General features: G+C 45.0%; 2 protein-coding genes across 6 annotated transcripts in view; one reads left to right on the plus strand and one right to left on the minus strand.

The window, feature by feature from the left end:
• STN1 (STN1 subunit of CST complex) overlaps positions 1-1,527 on the minus strand; it is a 45,213-nt gene extending 43,686 nt beyond the window's left edge. Inside the window, exon 1 of one of the 3 annotated variants that reach the window (XM_042863586.1) lies at positions 1,414-1,527. Coding sequence is in view for 1 of the 3 variants with exons in the window: in XM_042863585.1 (XP_042719519.1) it covers positions 1,050-1,208 (159 nt within the window). In the remaining 2 variants the exon portion in view is untranslated. The other 2 variants (XM_042863587.1, XM_042863585.1) reach the window with 2 other exon arrangements.
• Positions 1,528-2,181: 654 nt separating this feature from the next.
• The window catches only part of SLK (STE20 like kinase), a 46,075-nt gene continuing 29,516 nt past the window's right edge, over positions 2,182-18,740 (plus strand). For all 3 annotated transcript variants that reach the window (XM_042863696.1, XM_042863698.1, XM_042863697.1), the window contains exon 1: positions 2,182-2,378. In XM_042863696.1, coding sequence (XP_042719630.1) covers positions 2,229-2,378 — 150 coding nt within the window. In that variant the 5' untranslated portion in view covers positions 2,182-2,228. The remainder of the gene's footprint in view (positions 2,379-18,740) is intronic.

The following is an 18,740-nucleotide window of genomic DNA, read 5'->3' on the forward strand; positions in this document are numbered from 1 at the left end:
AGTTCCAACCCCTGCCACAAGCAGGGTTGCCAGCTGCTAGATCAAGTTGCTGGGGCCCCATCCAACCTGGCCTCACAATATGCGTCCCAGCTGCTGACACCAAGGAACCACAGAGCTGAATACAGTGTTTTAATAACGCTGATAGCTACAACAAATCAGGACTGCTATCAAGTTAACAAGGGCATTTGACACAAAGCTGTCACTTCATGGCCATCTTGCTCTGTGGAGAGGACAGTGCACAGCACTGCACCTTCCTGTGCATCACAGATACTATCAGCACCAACCAACCACCAATCGTTCACAATGCAGCACATTCTTAAAAAGCTTCTACTCCAGCATCATTCAGACACCAAAACCATTGCAAGACATGACCAAAAGTTCAATACTGGGCCTCTGTTATGCTCTTACTTCCTTCTGAGAAACCTTTCTTTTTTTGTTAGTTTAGCACAAGTACCTGCACAATCCCCTTTCTGAAATCCTGTTCTCGGCCAGCCCAGCAGCTTCTAGTCCATAAAGTCATGCTTCTTTCAGTGAGGCTGCCTACGCTTCCACAGTCCTCATAACTGTATCTCAGTGCTTTATCATTGTTACGCATAGACTACCTTCTTGAGATAGCAAACTATTATCATGCTAATAAAATGGTCTGAGGAATGAGAAGCACCGGAGGCCTGATCTTTAGAAGCTTTTAATGCGCTGTTTAAATTAAAGGTAACCAGAGGCACTCAGGTTGAGGTGAGGTTAAGGTGTTCAGTGATTCTCACACACTGTATGTCTCATCGCTGGGTCTCTTAAGTCTCAAATCATTATCTTGACTGCAAAGTCAACTCGCTACATCTTGCCATAGCCTAAACCTTGCCTCCAAAATATCTGCTAAACCTCACAGAATAGCAAACGTACATAAAAACACAACACCCTACAATGACCGAATGCTGCAGCAAAAGGGTAGCACAAGCAAGTTTCCCAAGGTCGCCTTTCTCCATTCGGAATTAGACGAAGCTCAGGTGCCCAGCAGGCCTCTGCAGAGCTCTGAGCAGGCAATGAGGGCTCACCGTGCCACCTGAGGAGCTGCCCGCGCCAACAGGAAGGCTTCTGCCCTGCAAGCAGCCGTCCTTCATGCAGGAAACGCAACCCGTGGGGCCGAGAACCTTCCGGGCAGGAGGCAACCAGCAAAAACCAACGGGGTGCTTGGGAGAAAGACCCGGCCTCATCCCACCAGCCCCTCCCTTAAGGGCTCTTTGGCAAACAAACAGCTCTCGTTCGTTGCCCAGCTGCGAGCGCAGGGCTGGCCACCGAGATACAAATAAGGAAGGAAAGAAGAAGAACCTCCTCGAGCACTCGACTCCTGGACCCTGGGAAGCGCGAGGAAAGCAGAGGGCGGGCCCTTCCTCCATCTTAGGCGCAGACACAACTTACCCGCCGGACGCCTCGGCGCGCTGCTATTGGCGCGCTGCTATTGGCGCGCTCCGCCACCGCCTCGTCACGTGGATGGACGAACCCACCTCCTCACCCCGCTGTTGCCTGCGCGCAGCTGTTGGGGGTGGCGGCGGCGGCGGTGGTGGCAGTGGAATGGCGTTTGCGCATGCGCCGGAGGAGTTGTGGCGGGGCGGGCGGGGCGAGGCGGTTCCGGGAGCGCGGGAAGCGGGCGGGAGAATGGGGTGCGCACGCGCCGGCGGCGGGAGGAGGGGGAGGCGCCGGGACCCGCACTGCCCCGCCCCGCAGGAAACGGCGCCGCCTGGGCAGCGCTACGCGAGAGGGCGGGGAGGGGCGGCCGGGGCGGGAGGGATAGCGAGGTGAGGGGAGCGCCGGCTGCTTCCGCGCCGTCACTCCGGGACACCGCGGGCCTGTCGCTCCGGCCAGACAGCGGGCGGCGGCGGGGCAGTCCTTCTCCTGTCCTCCTCGTCCTCTTCATCCCGCGAGGCGGCGGCGATCGCTCGGCCCGTCTTCTCCTCACGCTCCGTGTCAAGCGCGCAGCCCAGCACTTGTTGCCGACGCGATGGGCGCTGGGAGCCCGGCCGTTGCCGCTCGGTAGGCGCTGAGCGAGGCCCTCCCCCGGCGCCTCGGCTCGGATCGGCTGGGCTCATCCCATCCCTCGGAGCGGCCGCGAGGGCGGCGCCCAAGGCGCCGGGCGGCCCCGGCTGCGAGCGGCCCGGCCGGGAGAGGCGCGCCGAGGGACCCCGGCGGCCGCCCCCCATCGCCGCCTGCAGGCCGGCCCCGCGGCGGGAGGAAAGATGTCTTTCTTCAACTTTCGGAAGATCTTCAAGCTGGGCGGCGAGAAAAAAAAGAAGCAGTACGAGCACGTCAAGAGAGACCTGAACCCGGAGGAGTTCTGGGAGATCATAGGAGAGCTGGGCGACGGGGCTTTCGGCAAAGTGTTTAAGGTAAGGGCGCCTGGGAGCTGAGCGGCGGCTGGCGCTGAGATGCGCTGAGCTCCCGCAGGTGCGCGCCGCGCCCGGCCCGGGTGCGAGTGACGGGACGGAGCTTCCGCAGCGTCCGGGGACTAAAGATAGAAAAGGCCCCGTGAGCTCATCGGCCGCTGCACCCCGCCCTCCTCGAGTCGTGCGCTTCGCCCGTGTTTTGGTCCCGCGTGCTGATGGCTTCCGTTCTGCTCGGCTGAAGGGCTCCCGAGTGTGAAGTTGGTGGTGGTTTTTTTTTTGTTTTGTTTCGTACGTTTCTGTACGGGAGGAAGGCTGTGGATGTAAAAGTGGCTTGTGCCCCCGTGCATTGCTTATAGGGCCGAGCTCATGTTGCTCTTAATGGGCCTTCTCCTATCTTGTTCCTTACGGAACAGAGTTAAAAGGTCGTGTTACCCCGGTGTCCTTATGTGGCTGAATTCCTGTATTTCCTTACAGCTTTTTTCCTTTGTTTCATCATTAAAGGGGTATTTCCAAGGTTTGTCATGTGGGATTTCTCAAACTAGGCAGTGTGAAATGAAAATAGATTCCATGCTGTAGGTCTGGTGAGACCAAAGCTTTCAGACCAAACCTTCAGCTAATTATTTTTTCTGAATGGAGATTGCTGCTCCACATTGGGTTTAGAGATAGCATGGAATGAGTGTCATAGAGGGCGAGCCTGAGAGAGCCAGGGAGCTGACAGGGATTGAGACCCCGGAGCAGGTTCTCGAGACTGGACAAGCTGGCATGAGCGTGCAGCACTTGCAGTGTTTCTGAAGGCTAATTTGGTCAAGAAACGTTTATTTTTAGAGTACTGTGCTTGAGAGCCCATGAAATCTGGGTACTGAGCTTGCACTCAGAAAACTTGTGCTATTTTTTGTATGTCTATTTTAAGTTTTATTGTATCCTGGTGTTACCTATTTGTAAGTTTGGGCAGAAGTGTGTTGGCACTGAGAATTCTGAATGCTGGGTGTTGTTTTTTTTCCCCCTAGGAGTTTCTGTCTGTATTGCATACTAAGAGTATCTAGTTTATTTTGATGGCTGTGTAAGGCATAGTCTGGGTGTCAGCGTGGAAGATCAAAGATTTCTTTACTAAAAGGACTGCGAAGTAAGACTGAAGCTGCTACATCACAAAGCTCAGTGACTTTAAAAGAATAACGTTGTCTCTAAGAGCATTTGCAGAGTGCTCGAGTTTTTCTTGAAACTTCACATGGAGTTTTGATTCCCTTTCTGTCCCTATTATGCTCTGTGCCATAGAGACGACTGGGGGAGCTTTAGAGAAGCAGCACTGAGTGTGTTCTCCCCCACCTCCACGTGCGTTTCATCTCCTCTCCCCACCCCTCGTCTCTGGGTGTTTGTAGGCCTGTCAGTCTGGGTACCCAGCTGTGGGTGAAGGTGTCTGAGCAAGAGAAAGCTTTTGCCTTCCAGTGTGCTTTGTGCACCACGGAACTTTCAAGTTGGGGGACTTATATTTGGCTGTGAAATGACACAGTGTGAAGTGGTCATCTTGTATTTTTTGAAATTAAACCCTCTTTTAAAAACGGTGATAGTAAGAATTACTCATGCGGTTACATAGCTAAACTTGGTGAATGCAGCACGTGTGAGTGCTGACATTGGTATTGAATGCTCCCACAAAATGTTCCCCTTCAGAAAAAGAGTCCTGCATTCGTTTTGCTTCCATCCAGTTTGAGGACAAAGGATTGCAGGCAGGCACTAACTGTACTTGTTTTCCTGCATCTGAGCATGCTTGGCGAGGGACTGTTTCGAAAGCAAGGGTGTGTTACAGTGTTCTTTCTTGGATATACGCCTCTGTTGAGAAACTGCTCTCATAACCTGTTTGATACCTTTTCAAATTTTGGAGTCAAAACTGTTACCCAGAGCAGAGCTGTTAATTTGGAAAGACTTTGTGCTTAAATAAAGCAAAAAAGATAATACTAATGCCAGCTGCACCTGACAAAAGTAAATCCCTTTGTGTATTATAAAGACTGGAAGCATTCCCTGAAACGTGCTTCATGAACGTGCCTCAGTAGCTTAATCATCTCCATTTCCCATTCCTGTAAGTGGTTAATGGGGTATGAATGACTTCTGCCAAAAAAACAGTGGGAGCACTTTTAGCTGCAGCCTGGTTAGGGAAGGTGGTTCAGGAGGTGCTCTGGAGTCACCAGCCAAACAGTGACTGGGTGTCAGAAGAGATTTCTGCACACTGCCACCTCTCTCTTTCCTTCAGGAGTAAAATCAGGTTTAGTTGTTTGGCAGTGTTCTTTTTCTGGTTACTCCCAAACTGGAAAATGAATGGGAACCAGTCTGTCTGTTGGTACGGAGAGGTGTGCTGTGTTCCTTGCTGTAATTCTGTAAATGGGACCCACAGAGGTGAAAATATCTTTGTAATTAAGATCATAGGAGTCACTGTGTGATTATCCTTGCCCTCAGTGTTTTAGACACACACACAATAAAATACACTGTCAGATAGATGAGGCTCTGTATGTGTAAGTTCTCAGTAAGCCATGGGTTGCATGGCTTGTTTTTTTTTCCTGGAAAAGTATTTGGTTTAGTTGTGAGGCTGGCTGGGATGGAAGCATCAAATATTTAAATAAAAGCTCAATACCAACTTTTAAGCTGCCCTGACACTCTCATGAAGCTGCCCGATCGTTTTGTTGACATTAGACACGCTGTGCCTTGTGAGATGGGGTTGTATGCACAAGCCTTAAAGGGCACTGAAGGCTTGTGATTTGTTTCCTTCTTCCCAATCAAATAGGAGACTCATGCTGGCTTTTGTAATAGCTAAATTACAAGAAGAGCTTATTTCTTCTCAAGCTGTTCTCATTTTCTGAGGCTTGCTTAGCTCTTGCAACTCATGCATTTGTGTTCACCAACTTCTGAACAATGTTTAGAAGTACTGTTACTTACTCCAAAGCCTTTCAACTCTTGTTGCATGCCCCTCTTGTGATTGGAGGGGCTGCCTCACTGCAGACTGCCAATAGCAGAGGCTCACTGCAGTGCAGCACGCAGCATTTGACCCTTCTCAGCATCTTCAGAGGTTTTCAGACTCTTTTCTTTTTTGGTCTCAGCTAATGAATAATGGGGTATTTTTTTGTCCTTCGTTTTCTGCACTCTTACAGTTTTTCATTATGAGGTGATGGCCCTTATAAGGAGAATGTTGAGGTTACTTATTATGGACTTTGTCTTTTTTTTTTAAAGTGCAGGTTGTGAATTATTTAGAATTCTTGACTGGAGTTTTGGGGTTCTGAAAGCCACTGGAGAAACAGAGATTTCAGTTTGTGTTGGGAGTTGCATATCTATTAAACAGCTCATTTTATTTTAAAGATTAGAAAATCTTATTTGATAAAGCCTGGGGAGGGAAGGGAAGGGCAGGTTTAGGCTTCTAATGTTCAAATTAATGGTAACCGCTTGCTGTGGAAATGAGTTACATTATTATACCATGTTACATTACTGTGCTTTATATTGGTATGTATGTATCAAATGCCAGTTCAGTGTGTGTAGCAAAGATTGCTTTAAGGTAAATCAGTGTAAGTAACTGTTGAACTGCAGTCGTTCCAAGGAGCCACATGAAGTCTCAGTGGTTTCAAGCTGCTCTCTCCCAGGACAGAAGTTTATGTTCTGATGGTGCAAGAACAGCCCTTCAAAATGCCCAACGTGCTCTGCAGCTTGCTGAAGCTCCTGGCTGAGAATCTTTATTGTACAGTCGCACATAACTGATTGAAGTGGAGATATCTTCCTGAGTTAACATTCCAGGAAAAATAAAATGCTTGGACTGTATTTCAGTGAAATCTGCCGACAGGTTTATTTTGGTGCTATGAGTGCTGTGCACCCCAGTGTAAGAGCACTTGTGTTGCAGAGAGACATCGGTTGCGTTGAGTTGGTGTGAGCTCTAAGCCCTTCTCTGAAGATACTCCTCCAAGAAATCTGTGGTCTTTTGGCTGTCGTTGTGATAATTATGGGTACCATCTGTACAAATATACTGATTTCAGGTCTTCTGGGGGAACACACAGTAGCAGAATATACAACGGTACACAGTATAAGATACGAAGTACCCTATGTGTTTATAGTTAAAATACATGGTATGCATACACACTTGCTTGGGCATCTTGGGTTTTTATGACAAGGCTCTTCTTAGTTGCCTGATCTTGAATTGCATTCACGTTCATTGTTTTGAGTTGGAATATTCTGCCCATTTAGTCTCACGTTAATTATTATGAATGTTGGATGCTGGGAGCATCATGTGTGCTGGATTCTCATAGGAATTTGGGAAGTCAGATATCTGTATTTCATCTGAAGTACCAAGGCAGATCCTCCAGCTCTCAGCTGTTACCAGCACTTGGTTAAGAGCCGCCTCCGCTTCCTCTTTAGGCTGCAGCTGAAATGTTTGGAAGCTGGTAGCTGCAATCAGGATGAACAGCGTGACCAAATGAGTTACCTTCTGAAAATTACAGCTACCTTAAGTATTCCTATATACTGTACCTACAGAACCAGCCAATACATACTCAGCTCTGGCTAATGAAAGAGAACTTTTGATAATTGTTTCCTTTAAATGAAATAAACTAACGATGTAGGATCATTTAAGTTAAGCTTTTGTTTCTGCATTTAAAACAGTCTTGCTTTAATTGAATCAAATGACTTCTGTGGGAGCTTGCTTTTGCCTGTCTTCTGCAGCACCCAGAAACATACAGTTTTTGAACACTGATTTAATAAATCTGGACCGATTTGGCTGCCTCCTTTAAGCAGCCTTATCTCCTTTTAATGCTTAAAAAATGAGCTGATGAGTGCTGGCTGCTTACAAGTACTTCTTGTCTACATCATAACTTAATTTCTAATATTCAAAAATATCAAAATTGCTCTGGCCTGCAAACAAAATGAGGGCAGAGCAAGGAGAAGTTGTATTTTCTAATCTCAGTGACCTTACAGGCATGTTTATCTAAATCACTGCTGCAGTTGGATATTGCTGCTTGAAGTTATCTCTAGGATAGCAGTGTATTGTGCTGTTTACTCGGGTGCATATTTCTAACACCTGTGACTTCATAAGAGCAGATTTTACTGCTTACCTGATATGTGAGATGAAGCACTGCGCTTTTCTTCGCCTGCTCTGACCTTTTGGTTTACCTGATGCTGTTAGCACCTCTGGAAGGTGATTGCTTAGAATGTTAGAGCTGTTGCAACTCAGGAGCATTCTCGTGTTAAAGATGCAATTCCACATGGAAGGGCATTGCTTGAGTTTGTCTGAAATTCTGCGTGCTTGGAGTTAATACCAATTCTGAGGCTTTGCGTGTGACTGCAGTAAGGCTAAAAGTGGAAAGAGTAAGCAGGTGGAAATGTCCTACATTAAGTTCTTATACACAAGAATGAATCAGTTGTGAACTTCCACCCATCTTGATTAAAGTTGTTTGCTGTACCTTTGTTCCAATCTATTTTCATTCATGGCAGGCACTGTGAGTTGAGCCCTGATTAAACTGGAGCAGTAAAATAGTTCAGTTGTCCTCCAGAGATCTGAATTAATAATGTTCCCTTAAATGCCACGTTGCTTTGTTTCTCCATAGAGGCATCAGTAGATGGAGGAGAGAAAGGAAGAGAGCTGCCGTATCTCAAGAGAGTAATGCATGCAGTGATAGAGTTCGATTTTTAAATATGTAGTCCATGTAAAAAAGAGCTGAAGCTTTACTTAAAGTTAGCAGAGATCGGTCACAGCCATGAGAGCAACCTGGGCGGTTTGGGACTGCTGTGTGTGCTGTGGGTGGGAGACAGAGCCGGGGCTGTCCGCAGCAGGTGAGTGGCTGCAGCGCTGCTCTGAGGTAACCTTCCTTGCCTGCTGCTCCGCTGCCTGTCTGCACTTTCACGCCATTGCACTTTGAGCCTGTTGGAGATAGCAGATAAGGAAAAGCTACCGGCTACGTGCTGGGCAGTGCATTGTGGAAAAGCTTTGCAGGTCTCTGTGAATGCATTGTCACTATCGCTGAGCTTTCTGAGGAAATGGGGAGTGTAAGAGTTATCTGTGGGCTGTAAGCCGGGCGGTGTCGTTGTTTGCAGTGGGTATTGGCATGTAAATATTCCGGAGAAGTAAGAAAGAAGCATCCCGCATGTGAAGTGCCTCACTTTTTGGACGTCTTGCAGTAACTTGGCTTGGAACCTGCGTCCCAATACTTAACTTATGAGTAATGTGTCGTCTGCCCGTTGTAGTTAAAGCTGCAGGCAGGTTTGTGGAGCAGCAATGTAAATCACTCATGGTCACTGCTTAGTCATGCACTCATCTTTTCCGAGGTGTGAGCACAGCTCTATAAACTGTATAAAATTCCAACTAAATAGGAAATCCTTATTTTTTTTCTAATTTAAACTATGTTTATAGAAGTTGATATATTTTCCATGTCATCTGATGCTTTGTATTTCTTAGCTGGCTATCTCTATGCTTGTTTTATTGCCTGGCCATAAGACTGTCTTTGGATTTCAGGCTTAAGCTAAAGGTGATCGCCTCATGTTTTCAAATAGATTGCAGAAGGAAGCTGCATCTTTAAGCTTGGGGAAGAATTTTTCATGTCTTCTTGTCTAAGTTGTGTGAAAAACCTGTGATTCTGTTTGTTTATCAGTTCTTAGAACAAATTGGTTTAACCTTCTCAGTTCAGTCTTGGGCAGGGAAATGTCCTGCACTCATGCAGCCCTGTGAGCACCCATGGGTGCCACTGCTGCAGAGCAGGAGGAGCTCACGACTTTCTTCTGGTGCTCTATGTTGGTGTTTGGGATTCCCACATTTCCTAGTTTGGGTTTATTACTGTTGAGAGACAAACAGACAAAAAAATCCCACAAATTTAAATGATTTGAAAAGCATCCTAGAAGTAATATTTGTACATGTCAGTCTGAAATCTTGAAATAGTGAGAATCACAGAATTGTAGGGGTTGGAAGGGACCTCCAGAGATCATTGAGTCCAACCCCCCTGCCAAAGCAGGTTCCCTACAGCAGGTGACACAAGTAGGCATCCAGGCAGGTCTTGAACATCTCCAGAGAAGGAGACTCCACAACCTCCCTGGGCAGCCTGAGATTGAGAAATGCTCCTTGTATGCAGCCAAACTGTAGCAGATGAGAAGATCTGTGAGGTGTCAAAATTGGTTCTCTCAAAAGTTCTCTTGCAGTTCTGTTGATTTCTGACCTTGGCTGTGACAGTTCCCCCCCAGTACACGCAGGAAATAATAGGAAGCAGAAGGAACCTCTGTTTTTCTGCTCTTCTGCCCCCACAGTCTTCCAAAATTGTGAGTCTGGAGAATGGCTGGTCCAGAAAGTTGTCTGAGTAGCAATGCAGAAATGCAGCAACTTCTAAACACACAAAGTCATCAATGGATTTATTTTTCTCCAGATCTTTGGTATCTCTGGGTTGAAGTCTTTTTGTACTCTGTAACAGCATTTCTGTTTTAGGATAAACCAAAGGAACCAGAATAAACACAAGTCTTTGATGGGTTGTCTTTCTGCTCCATCTTTTAGTGTGGTCTGAAGCGGAAGCAGAAGAGCTTTTACAGTCCACATTAGTATTCAAGTTGCAGGATGGTGCCCACTGAGTGTGAATTATGAGCGTACTTGCAGGCTGGATGTACGCTTTAACGACTCCCAGATCTGGGTACAAACTCTTGCTTTGCTCTATAATGTAGATGCTCATCATGCATCTGAGCCGCATGCGTGGTACCAATACAACATTTGCTTTGCTCTTCTGCATGATGGGTAACAGCTTTGGAGCTGTTTACCAGTTTATGCTAATTACTACCAATATTGAATGCAGCTGTGAGTGGTCCTTATGTTTTTCATACACTGTGACCCACGTTTTGAGAATCTGGTAAGATTATAGACATTGCTCTCCTTTAATGACAGCTGTGGTGCTGTAGAAGAGGCAGCATGTAATTAAGTCCTCTGGTTTGTGATCTTGAATGCATTGAGACCTCAGTGACTGAAATGTAATTTGTGAAATTTTTTTTGGTCTTTGTTTCTTTGTGCTCCCCCAAAAACCTTTAATTATATTCAGATTATAAACTCAGTTGCCAAAGCCATAGTTTCACCTCTTCTGACTATAGTTTTACTTCACAGTAACTGCCAAATTACTCACTTTCAAGGCTTGTGCTGTCTTTACATTTGATACTGGTCAGATTGTTTTAGTTCTCAATGCTTAGCAATGGAAAAGCCATGAAATCTGCAGTTAGACCACAAACCTGGCTGGATTAACCAGGGAAGAAGAAAGGATGAAGAAGATTGCAGCATTTGTCTCCAAACCACTATAAAAGTAGGGATTTTTATCTGCCTCTGTCTAATTAACTTCTAATGGCTTTATAATGTGATTACAGCTTGGAATGCTTAAAATAAACTTTTAACTGCCAAATACATTTCAGATCTCTTATATGGAAACGCACTTTTTTTTCCCCCACTCAGAAATGGAAAAGTGTCTCTTTGTAGATTTAGATGCAGCACTTGGAGAGTACGTTTGAATGCTGACAGGCACAGAGTTGACTGTAGGTGATGCTGAACAAAATTTGGTGGGCTGCCCTCAGCTGCTCCACAGTGGCATTGATACTTCAGCAGCAGCCCAGGGCTTTAGAGCAAAGGTGACTTTTTCAGTCACACTTTCAATTTTCTGTTGAATATGCACTACACTTTTTAATTCTGTTTAATGCTTGGGTAAACTATTGTGTTTGGTTTTAGGAGGGCACTTTTTTTTTTTTTTTTTTACAGCACTTTTAAATGTCCGTAAATGCAAGCTGTAGTATGAGTCACAATACTGCTTCAATTTCACCCTTTTGGATGAAGACTGCATTGCAATATTCTGTGGGATTGCATACTTTTGTATGGAGAGGGTAATGTAAAACAGCTGAGCATGAATGGTCAGGAGACAGACACAGGCTTTTTTCCCTTTATATCCCTATGTTTGTATTTCTGAGCCACTTTTTGTTTGCTTTAATTACCCACAGCCTAGAGAAATAAATTGCTCAAGAATAGCTCTGTGCTGGAGCCAAGCCAAAGAAGCATTAAAAGCTTTAAAGAAGCATTTCTACCTGAAGCATTCCATTACAACACTTAATTTTTACTGACTTTTTGTGGGCGAGAAAATGAAAAAGTAGAATTGTGCCATGATAGGTAAATCAATTTCTTGATTAGCATCTAGAATTTGCTAAATCTCTGCTTAGTGCAGATAACTCGAGTGACTTTTCCCTTCTGTAGGGCGCCCTGCGTTACTCTTGTTGTTTCACAAAGTCTTTGTATGTGCAACTGATGGAGACCAGGCAAAATAAAGGGAAGGCTCTGTTCTTTATAAAGATGATGTTCTGGAGTTGTCTCAATACAGTAATTTAAAATGAGGGAGTGAACTGAGGCTGGAATTGGAACGGTGCACTCTGCTGTGGTTTGGGGGAACCATTACCCTGCAACTGAAGCTGTGCATAAGAATGGTTTTACTGGGGGTGGCAGCAGTAGTGACTTGCCTGTGTGCCAGAATCATTCCTGAATCCTTCTAGCTCGGTAATGCACTACAGGAGAGTTGTCCCTTTACTTTTTTGATATTCCAATTGAACCACACCTTATACGTGGGATTTGCTTGTTTAAGGAGGATTTTAAGAAGCTGAGCCTTGTCCCTAGAAATAGTTGGTCATAACCATGATTCAGAAGACTGTTCTGAGGGAAGCTGCACTGGAATTTATCCTTTCTCTTGTAGGCAGTGGTCCTCTGAACACAGACGATTTCTGTTGCAAATCCAAGGCTTTCCTCCAGCAATTGTCTAGATTTCACTGTATAGAAGATGACTTTTCACTTGTAACGAAGAGGTAAGACCTCTTCAGTAAGAATTAACATGTTGTACTGAATTCTCATCTTCTGTTCATATGCTGCCTTTTGTAAAGCTTGGTCATGTTCCAGGCCCACCTTTAGCTTTTTTGTGTGAGCTGAAGAGGCCCAACCTTTTTAGTGTGTATTCTGAGACCAACTACTTGATCCTTTAGGAGTTTCCATTGTCATTTTCTCTTCCTTCTCTCTTTATCTTAGTTGCTTGACTTCCTAGATACCAGAGTTGTTGCAGTTCAGCACTCAGGCGCAGTGTGCTGCTGCCAGTGCTGGGCGCTCATGGGTCAGAGCCAGCGGGCTGCACTACTGCAAATACTGGGCCTCAGATCATCTCTGGGAAGTGTGGTCAGATCCCTAAAGCAAGTGCATTATTGCAGAAACAGAGATGAATGGGTACTCTAGAGTTCAGCCCAAATTGGGTTTTGTTTGTGCAGCCCTTCCAAATAGTTTTTACCACTAGTGAAAATGCACAGAGCTTAGAAGTGACCCAAAAGAAGGAAGCGGTCTGCTATTTTTCACTTCTTTTGAGTGGGAAGTCTGGAGACTTAAACAGGAACGTTTTGTATGGATAAGGAGAGCTGGGTTACCTGAAAATGCCTCCTTTGGTGTAGCAAGAGCTTTAAGTCAGTCTTGAATAGCAAAGATAGATGTACTGCTTAGCTTAATGACACTAAGAGTTGTGCACTTAGCACATCAGGCTTAAAATAAAAACAGAACCAAAAATACCCTGAAAATTAACAACAAAACCTGGTATTTAGAAGTATTAAAATGAGCTGGTGCACAGGTATGGCAGGTCCTCTGTTTCAGCGACATGAGTTTTTGATCTTTGACAGTGGTGTTAATTCTTAGGTTTTGTTGCCCTGAGCGGGCCAGCACAATATAAAGAAAATTGAGTTTATTCTTCATCTGTATTGTGCTGTGAATAGAGCTTATTTCTGTGAGTGTTAATACAGGTCAAACAATAGAGATGTTAAATAATTCAAGGTGCTGCAGTGGATCAAGAGAAAATCGGAGAGCATAACTTGAAGCACTTGAGGGATCCTGGCACTTAGGGAATGGATGTTGAATAGCTGATGACATGAAAACTTCTTAAACTGTCATATTCAGCTCTCTTTAAGTTTTTTTTGAATCTCTGAAAGGCATTAGAACTGTATGGAACTGCAGTAACAAGTGTAACAGCCAAGAAAACACTTTATCAGAGATGCTTTCCAGTAGCTTTATCGTAAGTACAGAAGTGACTCCTGAAGTTTCTGGTTCTCCGCTGTGACTGCTTCCCATAGCAGTGTATGGTAGCACAACTCACCACAGGCAGTTCTGGCACTGCGTTCCTCTTCTCGCCTCCTGTTTGGGGCAGTTCAGTGCACACTGACGCTGTGACAATCTGGGTCAAGGGACTAAGTCCATCCCAAAGCTGATTTCACATGGAGGCCATTCCTGTCTTCTGGCTTGGCTCCCCAAACCTGCTCGGGGCAGCCAGACAAGGGACAGCATTAATGCAAGGGAAAGAGGACAGGACAGTGGAGGTGTTGGCTCAAAAGTTGGGACATCAGAAGCAGTGTGCCTCACTACTGCGCTGAGTATGGATCAAGTTAAGTGCAGAAGCCAATATGCTGCTTTTGTAGCACTCAAATAGCCGATTTGCAGGGAGTACCAAATGTTTGTTTGGATGGCTTGTCCTCATCTCTTGAGCTGTGACACTTGGAGCACAAAGAGCTACAGCTGGAACAGCACTAAATCTGAGAGAGAATTCCTGCACTGATTGTCAGAATGCTTCCTGCTGCTTTCAAGAGGTGGAATGCAGTTTAAGGATCACTGACACAAAAAAGACTACTGGCATCTCACAGGCTGTGGAAGGTCTGAATAGCACACATCATCATGCTGCATTTTGTAGTTAAACAAAATCTGAAGATAACCTGTTCCTATTACAAAGCTACAGAAGAGCTGAATGATGCTATTTCAATAATTCTTCTGTTGTTTTGTCTTTGCAGTTGGCTTCTCTTAATTTATTTGAAAGATCTGAACATAAGTAGCAATGACTTGGCTAGAATTCTAAATTTCCTGTTCTTTATAACACACGTTAATACCCAGAGAGAATTGTGGATTTGTCTCTAACGATTTTACTTGAACAAGGCTGATGATTTACAGCTTTTTTTTAATGACAGCTATCAAAGGATGCTGTCACTTCCTTTTCCCTTCAGAAACAGGGGAAACTTCATTGTTACAAACCCCAAAGTGCAGGGAGCAGCTGAAAATATGGGTTGAGAGTTTTGCAACAGCTGTTGTCAGTATTAGTGTGGTATTGATGCAGGCTTGTTTCCTTTCTTGCTCTGGTCATCAAGTGACTTTTTGTACATGTGAGCTCTTCAACTGCTTCTATAGCCTGTATTTTTTTTCTTCATATATGAAGTACACTTTCTGTATTGTTCACTTTAGGAAGACAGTGGGAGAGGAGGCGATGGTGCTTCATCTTGGTTGGTTCCATCTCACCTGTGGCAGTTGAGCTGTGCTCCCTGCACTCCGGAATGTGGCTGACACTGCAGTATCAAACTAGAAAGTGCCCTTTCCCAAACTGTGCCCCTGTTCCTGAACTGTAAATATTAACTGCAGTTCAGTAATTCTGTTATATTCCATCATCTTCTCCAACAAATACAATTTCAGTACAGATCCTCAAATGTTTTCTTTCTGCAATCTGAAATATAGTGCATTCAATCTTATTTTTTACTTTGACAGCAAATGTTTTTGACTTAATGACAGTGTACCACATTTTGCTTCTGCGACTGTAGTTTCCCTAGTAACCTATCAGAAGGCCTTTGTTGAAGTGTTCTTAAAGTCCAAAGAAATTGTCATTTGTTCTTTATTTGTGATTTTGTTGACTGGTTCCTTCCTAGCTAGAAAAGAACCCATTTTCTATGCTGGAGTCAGATACATTTTTCTGCTTCGGGACATAAATGGCTGCACTGGGTTGGAAGACGTTTCTCATCATGCCACCTCCGGTCTGTGCAGAGGAGATCCCCATTTCCATCTGTAACCCAACCCAAAGCAACAGGGTAAGGAGGAGCTGAGGCCTGACCTAGCTGCTGTATTTAAATTAATGAATTCTGGGTTAATATGTGCACCTCAGTGGGTGTAGGAAGCACAGGCGAACAGAGCGACAGTGCCACGTGAAGCCAGCACGCAATTGTTGGCAGAGAGCTGCAGCGTTACCTCTTACAGCTCCAGCTGTCTGCCTGGGAAAGTAACAATGTCTCTGGGAGCCATAATTCTCACGGAAAGTAACCCAATCTCCAGCCACCTGCCGCCTGTGCTCGGCTGAGGCCAGAAGCGAGAACGTAAGGTGGGGACTCACAGGTAAAAGGCGTCAGATTTCTGAAGGCTTGTGTTCAAACAAATCATAAAATCATCAGGAGTGAATGACGGATGTCACCCATCAGCCCGGTAGTGTGGGAATTGGTCTGGGGAAAGGCCATCAAACCACAGCTGAAGACAGCTTCAACTCTGACTTGCTGGCTAATGTCTTAAGGCAGTTCTAACGAACAGCTAACAATTGTGGTTTGATGAAAAATTGTTTAACAAGACTATTGGAACCTTTATTAATTTGTCATCTGTAATAAAGATACGCTTATTGCTAAAGATTTAATTTTAAGCTACAGTGACTCAAATGAACTTGTAAATGAATCACTTATATGTGATGCTTTTCCCAATGCAAGGATGTCTGTAGCCCAAGGTGAGGATATGCGGGGCTGTGCTTTCTGGGAAGCTGCAGCTCAATTTGGGGCTGCCATGGGCTGCTGCTGGCTAAGCTGCAGGAAAACCTCTGCTGGCAACTGCTGGTGGGCTGTGCAGGAGGAAGGGCCTGGCAGAGCTCAGAGCTGCAGGGATAGCTGTTGGTTTGTCACACCTCCCCCTCTCTATTACTGGAGTTGATTGTAATGCAGCATTGTGTATTTGAATGCTGCATTTGGAAATGGTTCCTACGGTTATTGTAACTGAGTTAACGGAAAACAGCAGTCCTTTGCATTTATGCCTCTGACACCACTTAATATTTTAGTTCCAAATGTTTTCTCAGTGTTACCGGCTGGATTCCTGCAAGGATGTGAGCTGTCATGCAGCAACAGGAGTCAAAAAGAAAAGTATATTATAAAGTAGCATGCTGTCTTTTGACTTGTCTCAGCAATGTTTAGGAAATTTTTTTCTGTTTCGTTTTCTTACATGGGTGTGATTAAATAAAAGGAGTGCTTCTATAATCAGATATCGCTGCCACTGTGAAGCTGTCTGTAAAGAACCATTTCTGCTATTTTGCACCTCTTTCTCAGTTCAGCCCTGGTTGTCTCACAGATACGCTTAGAAACATCCGTCCGCTTTCAGGGAAACGACACGTGGACCAGGATGCAACTCTGCTTAGCTCGTATGTGAAATGCCACAGAGCTAATGAAAATACATAGGGGAAACCATGAGGTTAAACATAAAAATTATATCGCATACCACGCACAGAAATAACTTCTGGAATCCTCAGAAACCAACAGTGGGGGAAGCAGAAGAACCACAATAAATACGAAGTACAAGGATAATGTTAAAATAATAAGTTGTCATGGAAACAGCTCCAAAAACAGTGTAGCCACAAAGGCAGCACCACCCCACAGAGCCATGAGGACGCACTGAGTGCTGGGCATGGCGCTGCTAGCAGTACCTGCTGCAAGGAGGGACACCTATCTGCGCTGCTATTGCAGTATGTTTCCCCTGGCATTAAGCATTTAGGGAAGTAAATGGTGTAGTAGGTAGCAGGCAGTGTCATTTCTCTCACTGGCCACAGTTCAAGGGCACATCACCTTCCTTGGTGGATGCTGCCCTTCGTTAGCTGCTCAGCAGCTCTGTAAGCATCACCTCAGTGTGTTGGAGCAGGTACAGCTGTGCTTGGCTGCCCTTGAGTTCCTCAGTGCAGACGTGTCTGTTGAAACTACGGACCTCGGATTTTCATTTTATTTCTTTGTGTGAGATACTCCAATGTTGTTCAGTGAAACAGATGCAAAATAATGTCACTTCTTTGCATTGTCTCATCTTCCTTCATTTTCAGAAGCTGCCATCTCTTCCCTCGGTGTAACTTCTGATTTATTGTAGAAGCAGTGGTGTAATATTGCAGAGGTAGCTAGGTTTGCTATTAAATTTGAATTGATGCTTTTAATCGTGTATCTCAAAATCTGCTGTTAGAATTAAGCCTTCCTTTTATTTGATGAATGCATTTTAGAGAAAAATCTACTTTAGTTAAACCAAGAATGCCTTTTCATGTTTAAAAGATATTGAACAATTAATGCTGATCAGTAACGCCGGTTTTTAATTTCAAAAAGCACAGAGCATTTTTAGCTAAGATGTAGGGAACTTACACAAAAGAGCCCAGAGTAGTTTCTCCAGTAGGCCCAGCTGCTGCATACACATTTCTTTGATCAGACTGTTATAATCTGCAATCATGGCAGCTGTTTCTCCTTGATTGGTGAGGTCAGGGAAGACTGAGATCCGCTGCCTTCTGCCAGCTGTAACAATCAGCTCCTGCTTTGTCTCACAGGGATGGTTTTCAGTTCTGATTGCTTAGATCAGACACCATCAGGACGCACACAGGGAGCTGGGTGTTATGCAGAAGTGTAGCATTTTACACTGAAACCACTTTCTGCAGGATAGGGATGTGTGTTTTCCACTTCCTGGCAAGTCTGAGGTGCTGTGAGTGTGACCGTAGTTTTGTTGCAAATGAGTCAGAGAGGAAGAACTTCTCATCTGGTTGGTCTCACTGCTTGCAACACATTCCATGTGGTTATGTAACATCTCAGAGGAGATCAGGCTTAGGGAAGAAAAGTGACAAATAATGTTTTATCTCTCATCTCAGCAGTGACTCCAGCTGACCGGGCAGCAGGTAAAGGACGTGCTTCTCTCAGCTGTAAACAGAGGTTTAATGTTGAGGTGCCTACGTGCTGCATCACAGGCAGGAGGCTGTGCTGTTGGGTAGGCAGCATTTGCTGGTGGTAGGAAACTGAAACCGGTCCTCACAACCAGGGCCAAAACTTCATGGGGGTCACACGAAGATGAAAGACGGTTATCTCTGAGCTGTAATCCTGTTAGTGTGCAACAGGGGCTCTGCTCTCCCTGTTGTCCGTGGCTGGGAATATGTAACTGCTTGGCCGGGTGCCCGGACAGTAAACCCATCTCTTAATGTTTTGCTATCAGTGTCTTCACAAAGCTTCTGGATCTGGAACTTGTTTGGATATGTGACACTGTACAAAAATCCAGGAGGAGGAAGGAGGGGTCACCAGCTTCGTGCACTCATGGATGCCAGTTCACGAGAAGTGGTTGTTCCTTTCTCTGGTACTGATATGTTTCCAACTGCTTCCAGTGTTACTGTGCAGTAGATGTCATTTCCATTTTAGAGCAAGGGATGTAGGTACAGAGAAGCGATTTGCAAGTTCTGATTTACAAAGTAGTATTTATTCTGTGCAACCCCGCTGTCTGTCTTTCTCAAAACAGAGTTTGGAGAAGAAAGAGATTTTTGTGTT

Source organism: Lagopus leucura, unplaced genomic scaffold (genome assembly GCF_019238085.1).
Source record: "Lagopus leucura isolate 7727_CA_CO unplaced genomic scaffold, USGS_WTPT01 Super-Scaffold_741, whole genome shotgun sequence".
NCBI lineage: Eukaryota > Metazoa > Chordata > Aves > Galliformes > Phasianidae > Lagopus > Lagopus leucura.